The sequence below is a fragment of the Delphinus delphis genome, chromosome 21, assembly GCF_949987515.2.
Source record: "Delphinus delphis chromosome 21, mDelDel1.2, whole genome shotgun sequence".
In the NCBI taxonomy this organism is placed as follows: Eukaryota; Metazoa; Chordata; class Mammalia; order Artiodactyla; family Delphinidae; genus Delphinus; species Delphinus delphis.
The window spans coordinates 29,909,974-29,918,570 of NC_082703.1; the positions used below are offsets into that span (position 1 = coordinate 29,909,974).

Genomic DNA, 8,597 nt, shown 5'->3' on the forward strand with positions numbered 1-8,597 from the left:
ATATGAAAAACAAAAGTTTTACAAATTTATAAAGTTAAATTTCATTGTTATATTTAGTATGCATGAAAACCCAAACAAAGAACATGAACTTGTTTTTATTTGAAGGTGTCTGATAAGGTGGACATTACTGATAATGTGGACCAATTATTTTGCAAGTTTAAGTATGCTTTTATGAAAGAAGTCTCATTAGACAATGATTTTAATAAATACCGCAGTTAAAGCCAGATACGACACAGTTAACTGCTAAGATGAACATCAGTCTTGTCCCTAGAACCACCAGTGAGAGGACACCATCTCTCGCTAAATTCTGGGTTAAAGTCATCAGAGGTATGAAGGGCTGCGCTGTCCATCTGGGTTATGACCTTGCTTAGAAACATAGAAAAATCATGTGATTGGGCTGTTCAGGAGGGTGATTCTCCACTTGTAAGAAACACTGACTACAGTGTTTAGTATACAAGAGAGAATTAGTATAAAAGAGAGACAAAAGAGGCTTACTAATTAATAGAAACAGCATATCACAGAAGCTTCCATTCCCGTGATAAGCATTCTGCCAGTTGATTGAAAGGTTCTGTTCCTATAGGGGCAGCTGTAGCTCCGAGAATAGTTCACTGCTTCCTTCTGTCAAAGATCTTTGTGAAGAAAATGACCTTCCTTAGATTTGCCTGAAGTGTTGGCTTCTGTTGACACAACTCATCTTAAGAAGCTCTTGATGTTACCTACTTTCACCATATCCCCACTTCCTTCATGTCCTTAGTAACCATGATATGAAGCTTCCAGACTCTCCTGTATTTTCAAAACTCTCCGTAGGTCCCACAGGGGTCTTGGGAACTTAACCAGGGTCAGGCCATGAGTGAGTAGCTTTTTCAGGAGATTGAACAGAGTCAAGAGAATAAAGAAACCTATTATTTGACTGTTTATCCAAATCTAATCCTTTTCTCTGGACGTTTCTCTAGCTGAGCTTCAGAAGACTTGTTTCTAAAATCCTTTCCTAAGGAACTATATTTTATGGTTTAAAAATTATTCTCATAATTTTCTAAACCTTTCCCAAGAAGTCATCGATTTCATCAGGGCTCTCGTTAATTTCTTTTACTAAATGTTACCTATCCAGAAGGGTAAGATTAAACAAGGAAGTCTCTGGAGGTAGAAATCCGAATTAAACTCTCTAAGGCTTCAAAAATGCAGAAAGACGAATAGAGTTTTGTTGGAAATTGACAAGCATATCATGGGATTCAGCATTAGTAATACTCATCTTGGAAGTCAAATGACACTATTAATGAGATAGCATAAAAACGTGAATAATTCCACTTGAAGGAAATTTTCCAAATATGAATTTTAAATTACCGAGAATATATGAACGATCATCAGTCTGTCAGTATATCACTGCTTCTGTCTCCCTTCAGTAAAAATATGGGGCATGGCAGCAAGCAGGAGGCATTTTTTAAAATCAAACTGAATTGTTTGCTAAACACCAAGTAAACCATGATTTTCCTTCCCCACAACTCAGTATCAACAGGAAAGATGACTATTTTTTTTTTTTTGATGGCTTAAGTAAAGTTATTTATGGAAGTGGGCAAGATTTTCTATGGGCCTATGTATAACAGTAATAATCATTCAGAATAAATTTTGTTGATGAACATGACCTGTAAATAAATACTATCAGGCATATTCGTAGCATGACTCTTCTCTTTCTAGTGAGGAAAACATATTACAAAGTAGATTCGCCATTCCTACAAAATTTATGAGAAAGAATTCTCACCCGTCTTGGTGAATTATGTTTAACTGTACCTTTAAAATTATTTTTGTTCATTCTATACTAATTAAACTGATTTTGTATTTTCAACACTACTAGGTGCAGGTGTTGAATAAATGGTTGTTGAATTGAATTAAAAAATACATTCTTCAGCCCAACTATAGATAAGACACCCCTTTAATTTACTTATTATTGACATATATCCAAGACTAGGTGACGGTATCCCTTTAGAGTGGCAAGAGGTGGTGGCATTGCTTCTTCAAAGCCCATCAGACAGGCGCTCTTCTGGGTCCCCTTTCCATGCTTCTGATCTGATAGGTTTCATAGAGTCAGAAGAATGTTTTCCAGCTCGCTTCATGTGAATTTCTTTAAGTGGATTGCCACCATTACCTGTATTTGGTGTAATATTTAAATAAACAACATTAAAATCCATTTGTGGTTACTAACTATTGTATACGACCATCTGTGTTTCTAACATACCAGACATATGCAGAACGATTGGCAACAGGCTGAGCACAGGTTAGTCTAAATGCCTGGTAAACAGAATATTTAAAGCATGCATGACAGTAGTCGGAAATACAAAACCTGAATGCCACCATCTCCAAAAGTCATCGGTGGAGCCTAAAAATACCCAGGGCTTATTTTGGTGCCTCTGATACTGATTATGACTCAACTATTTTTAGATGTTGCTTCAGAAAGCAGGTGAGGCAACAGTGCCGCGATTTTAATAGTGCTTAGATTTGGCAACTATGCAGAATTCAGAATTCGGTTTCTAGAATTCTGCACTGAGGCATCCAAGCCGGCCACTCAGACTCTTTAGGTGACTCAGTTCTAACATGAGGGGCCAGTGGCAACTAAGAAATCCACATTCCCTTGGCGCACTATTTTGCTAGATGCTAGATTTAGGTAAACAAAGAGAGGAACTTAAGTGTTAAAAAAAAAGGTAACCTTTCTTACAATTAATTGTTCCCACTCTATTTGATAATTAGAAGCTTCTCAGATGAACAGGCTGTGATTTCAGTACCATTATGTGCAATTTTGGTGTATGTTGTCAACCATGTAAACATGTAAGAACCATTCTTAACTTGCAGGCTGTACCAAAAAGTCAGGCAGAGGCTGACTTCGGCCCTCGTTTGGCTACAGTTTGCTTTGGTGTTAAGTGCTTTCTGAATTAACAGGATTTAAATTCGTGGCTTCTTGTAAAACAAGTGATGGGGACGTCTAGGTGTGCAGGTTGTCTGTATCTGCCTTAGGACTGATTCATCATCCAGCTGCTACAGGATTGAGTTTTGAGCTCTGCCAACGAGCTTCCCCTGTTTCAGGCGCACTTTTTTAAGCTGAAATCGGAATTGAAATGGCTCCTATAGTAGCAGGCGGGGCAGCGCTGGCCTGGGATTTTCCCCCGTTGTGACTGGTTCTTAGCGGACAGCATGCTCCCGCCACCTATCCAAAAGCACACACACCAACCTACCGCACCGTCCTAGACTGAATGCCTAGACCAACATTTTAACTATTTTGAAATTTTAAACAAACAATAAAACCCCAAAACATCATTTTTAACAAGTGGAAAAACTTTTAAAAAACTTACACACAGGAGCAACTCTTTCCTTCGAAACGACTGAATTACATTTGCACCCACAGGCTTGGGCAGGACCATGACTGAAAGTCGATTCTCCCAGTGTTGGTTTGACCTCAAACCATTCTATAAAATGTAAACAAAAATTCTTTCTTAAAAATTCACTATGGCCATGGTCAAAGTACGACACCACAATTTGAAATTAAGCAAATTATTTAGACATCTGTTGTATCATATTCCTGAGAGCAGTGTGGATATGTAGGTTAATAACCCTCTCCACCATGGTTCACATCTCTGATGCACAAAATAGTTGCTTTAAAAAAGTTACTTTAGGGCTTCCCTGGTGGCGCAGTGGTTGAGAGTCCGCCTGCCGATGCAGGGTACACGGGTTCGTGCCCCGGTCTGGGAAGATCCCACATGCCGCAGAATGGCTGGGCCCGTGAGCCATGGCCGCTGAGCCTGCACGTCCGGAGCCTGTGCTCCGCAACGGGAGAGGCCACAACAGTGAGAGGCCCGCGTACCGCAAAAAAAAGAAAAAAAAAAAAGTTACTTTAAAGACAGTATCCCTATGTTCCTATTAGTCTTTTGTTAAGCTTTTTTTTTTTTAATTCAGCCAATTTATTTTTAATTTTATTTTTAAAAAATATTTTGGCCACACAGCATGTGGGATCTTATTTCCCTCACCAGGGATTGAACCCACGCCCCTGCATTGGAAGCACGGAGTCTTAACCACTGGAAGTCCCAATAAGCTTTCATTCAATAGTAATATATGTACAGAAAAATGAACAAATCGTATGTTTACAGTTGAATTTTGTTTATGTTTACAGATGAATTTTTGGAGTGAATACATACCTGGGATGCCATCACCCAGATCCAGAAAGAGTATAGTGCTAGCACCCCAAAATCGCTTCCTGTCTCTCCCATACAGTACCCTAAAACTAAAACTCTGTCTTGACTTCTATCATCATAGGTTAGCTTTACATGTTTGTATATTTCATATAAGTAAAACCATACAGTATCTATTTCATTTTGCAAACATTTTTATACTGTAAAAATAGTGACAAAATTATTTTCCATGTTTCCCGTATGTCTTATTAACTAATTCTGTCAACTGCAGCACTTGGGCATCAGCTTCACTGTGCTTCTAAAGATCACCTACGCCTCAGCAGCTCACCCTCACCGAGGCTGGAAGACGTGTCTAAGGTCATTTCTGCTCATCAGCCATGCCCTGTTTATGCTTAAACACCACCCTGGTCATTCCCAGAACTGTGATTATCACAATTAATTATTTGCCAGCTTGAAATCAGCATTCTCAAAAATCAACACCGGTGATAACAGAATTCTGTTCAAGAATCGAAAGTGTTGAGGTATGTCCGTGGCTAAAGAGAACATGTGTTCCAAAGAAGACAGCAGAGAGAGAGGTTAGCTCTGTACTAAGATGGACAATTAACTGATGACTAAATGGAATGGTTGTGTTTCGATCCAGGAATTCCGACAAGACCCAGTGAGTGGAAGTAATAGTGAGACAGATTAAATGTAAACAAGTATTCGGTATAAAAAATAATGATACCTGATTTTGCAGTGTTAAAAAAATAACTTGACAAAACGAAAATGCTGAACAAAAGAACTGAAGTGGGGAGGGGGCTGGTAGGGATTGGTCAGTGTCCTAGTGTTGTAAGGTCCTTACAGTTTGAGGAAGAGAATAAAGATATTACTCTTAGACTAAGATAAATAGGCATGTTAAAGTTTCTAGCGTAGCACTAAAGAGAATAGAAATTTATAATTTTCCAAATTAGTAGGGAGGAAAAACGTCTTTGGATAAAAGTTCAGTCCAAAAGAAGAAGAAAAATAGGTAAGACAAAAACAAGAAACAGAGAACAAATTAAAAGCACAAAATAATATGATAGATATGAATACATATATGGTAATAAGTATGACTGAATTAATAACAATAAAAGTCACAGTAGATGAAATTACAACAAGTCTACGAATCAGGGCACAGTGGCAGGCTTTTCTTTCATCTGTGCTCAAGAAGAGCCTTCTGAAGCTTGGAAGAACCCAGTTGACTATTTCCAAGAAAACTTACTTGGATTCAGTTTTCTGCTCAATTTTCTTTGCAACATTTGTAAAAGGAGGAGGAACTCTACTTTACGTTCATTATTGAGCTTGTTCGGATTGCCTATTAATTCTGATAACCTAATGTTATCTTTAATAGACTTTGAAGCTGTCGATCTGAGGACCAGGGGCAACTGCATCTGGTAACTGTAGTCTGTGAAATTCACAAGGTCATCCTGGATACTTTTAATTCTGGAAATAAAAAAATAAATATTGTTGACAAGCCCCATTTTAGTAATAAGATTTATATTATCAAAAGTTTCACATTACTAGAAAATTCCAAATAACTCACTCTCGATGTGTTAACAAGGTGTACACCTCCTGTATCAGTATTTCAGGTACTCCGGCTTTACAATGAATTGTTCCGTGGATTAGTTCTTTAGGTAATCTAAGTTTTTTTCTCGCCAGGAACTGTAATAGTAGAAAGAGAATACTTTCACCATAAGAAGTTCTATAAAAATCTCCAATTACTGTGAATTCACTTTAATCCCCCTTTAATCCTCAACTAATATTTTGAGGTTTAACATGTTAATTAAGTTATTATTACTCAGCAAGAGAATCAACCATTATATCCCGCTCCAATTTGAAATGAGTATGCTCAGTTTCACAGGTGACTCATGACATAAACTTTAATAACCTTCTTTTCAATACAAGGAAACAAGCTGCCTACCCAGCTGCATTGCGTCCTAAAACACGGCCACACACGCATATACAGAGAAATCCACGACCTCAAGAATACACCTCTTCAAACATAAACTTTTCAACAGTTAAAAGTGTCATTGGTTGCTAATTTACCTTTTCCAACTGCGCCCAGTTATCCAACTTGACTTTTAAAGACGTTCCGTTTTTAAAGGATGACAATTTAAGGTCCCAGGGGTAGTGTACAGTGAATATTTCTGCTATCAGGAAGCCATTTGAAAAATCCCTGATCCATAAAAATAAGGAAATAAAATGCAGTTACTTACACAGTTTGTGATTATGGCTCATTAACACCAATTTAATATACTGGCAGCAACTTACAGAATGTTGTTGTACCCTTGCTCCAAGGAGGACCTGCTATGGAATAACCTTTGGGTAAGATGACACACACCGAAGGCCATGGTGTTCTTTTTATGAACCCCAAACTATTCATTTGTATCGAACCTGAATTTTAACAAGATGCCCATGTGATACCTAGGTACACTGAAATTTTCAGACGTGTCTTTCTTGAGGAATACCGAAATTAGTAAACCAGAGTCCTTGCCTGCAACAAAGTCATTATTTTTATGGAATTTAGTTTGCACGCCCAGAGCAAATATTAACTGCCACTAGTATTAATGTCCAGTGTCTCTGAAGAAAGAGCCTGGACTCTTCTACTTTTTTTGTAGTCACCAAAGCAGTCTGTATTAGCTCAAGTCTCTGTAATGATTGATTGACTGATTGACCGATTGAGTGAAATGCTCCATCCTATTTTTTTTAGGTCAGCTCCCTAAGAAAGCAAGGTGTGTGTGTGTGTGTGTGTGTGTGTGTGTGTGTGTGTGTGTGTGTGTGTGTGTGTGATGAGTGGGCGGGGGCAATCCCAGGAGAAAGCCCCTGCGCGGACCCCGGGGCTGCTCTGCTCCGACCGAGGCTCCCGCCAGGCGGCGGGGGCCGGCCCTGCTCCAGCACCTGTTGATGTTTCTGGGGAAGAAGCTGAGATCCAGGCCCTGGAGCCAGCGCAGAACCGACGGAGACACGCGGGACCTCTTCGGGGGATGCGGATAGACCAGACACTTCTTAGGCCTCCCTCGCATGGGAGCGGCTGGACGTGGCGCAAGTGACGGTGACTTGGGTACCGTCGGCAGTGTCAAAAGCTCTCCTCCCAGACCGGCGGCAGCCATGGCGCTTTCTGGGTTTCTATGGCAGCACCGGGGGCGGGGCCTCGGCGGGGCGGGGCTTCGGTGGGGCTGGGGCTTCGGCGCGGGCGCCCTGGGCCTCGCGGGTCCTCCAGTTTGGGGTCCTGCGGCTCCGGGTTGGCGGACGCGCTTCCCTGGCCTCACTGAGGACTCGGTTCCGGGAGCTTAAGCCTTGGGCGGAGCTTTCAATCTCCGTTTTAATTGGTGTGAAGAATAACCGATTAGGGCCCTCCCTTAGAAATGGACATTTTGAATATCGTGGTTTCTGCCCCATCGAAGGCCTAGTTTCAGTCAAGCATTTGGAGGAGGTTGTGAGGACCTTTCAGAGGACAAAGACAGTTTTTGTTTGGAAATTGGAAACGATAGGGTTTTGTTCCAAAATGCCAATGAAAAAAATCTTCAAAATTACAATGAATAGATGCTTAATGGCTACAAAATTTAACGTACCTATTTCCTTAATTATTACGCTGCGTTCATAAAAATTACATATTCGAAAGCGATTTGTAAATTCGATTTTCACACTTCACAAAGATGCCCCAGTAGGCATGATTCATTCATTCATTCGAAAAATATTTATTGAGTCCCTACTAGACCCTGAGCTAGTCACTTGGGATTTATCAGTGAACAGTACAGAGGGGAAAAAAAAGGATTGCAGAGCAGGGACAGACAATTATAAATTAAATATTTACACAGCAGAGTTGTTAACATCCTTTAAAAAGTCTTACAGTAAAAAAAAAAATGTGGTTCGTAATACACATTATTGTGCAAGATAAAATATGGGATAGGTCTTGAGAGTGGAGCTATATAATATTTTGTTGAATGTGTATTCATAGAGATGTTTATTAATCAAGTAAACCAATGTGAGTCTGTATGTGGTGAAAAAGAAAAACAAAAACGGAGCTCTACAAGTGTTTTTACTTTGCCCAATGTGTCTTTCACGGATGATCCATTCACTTGGTGACCTTTTTTTTTGAGGAATTATTATTCGGTGCTTTGCTAGGCACTAGGTCTTCACTATTCAATATGGTAGCCACTAGCCCCACGTGGCTGTTCCGATTGAATTTTAAATAAATTTCAATAAAATAAAGTGAGTAACACTGTGTACATTTCAACTGCTCAGTAGCCACATGGGGCTTGTGGCCACCACACTGTACAACACAGATACCACAGTATCACTGCAGGAAGATCTATTGGGCAACTGTGCACTAGATTATTTATAGAAGGTACAGAGATATAAATACCTGAAAAAAGATCATGCACCCTGAAAAGCTCTGCCATGGTA

The 8,597-nt window shown here is 39.7% G+C and overlaps 1 protein-coding gene across 1 annotated transcript; it reads right to left on the reverse strand.

Moving 5' to 3' along the window:
• Positions 1-1,427: 1,427 nt before the first annotated feature.
• SPATA4 (spermatogenesis associated 4) lies at positions 1,428-7,305 on the reverse strand. Its single transcript, XM_060001068.1, has 6 exons — positions 7,089-7,305; positions 6,237-6,366; positions 5,734-5,852; positions 5,413-5,633; positions 3,339-3,452; positions 1,428-2,140 (listed from the first exon to the last, which is right to left on the reverse strand). Exons 1-6 carry the CDS (start codon positions 7,298-7,300, stop codon positions 2,010-2,012), a joined length of 927 nt encoding a protein of 308 aa, XP_059857051.1. The 5' UTR covers positions 7,301-7,305; the 3' UTR covers positions 1,428-2,009.
• Positions 7,306-8,597: the final 1,292 nt, after the last annotated feature.

Excerpts from the sequence above, each read along its gene's own strand:
- SPATA4 (XM_060001068.1), bottom strand. The coding sequence starts at position 7,300 with ATGGCTGCCGCCGGTCTGGGAGGAGAGCTTTTGACACTGCCGACGGTA. Across the intron at positions 5,853-6,236 it reads ACTGGGCGCAGTTGGAAAAG|TTCCTGGCGAGAAAAAAACT; the intron begins GTAAATTAGCAA and ends CTACTATTACAG. Across the intron at positions 2,141-3,338 it reads GGAAAGAGTTGCTCCTGTGT|GTAATGGTGGCAATCCACTT; the intron begins GTAAGTTTTTTA and ends CACCAAATACAG.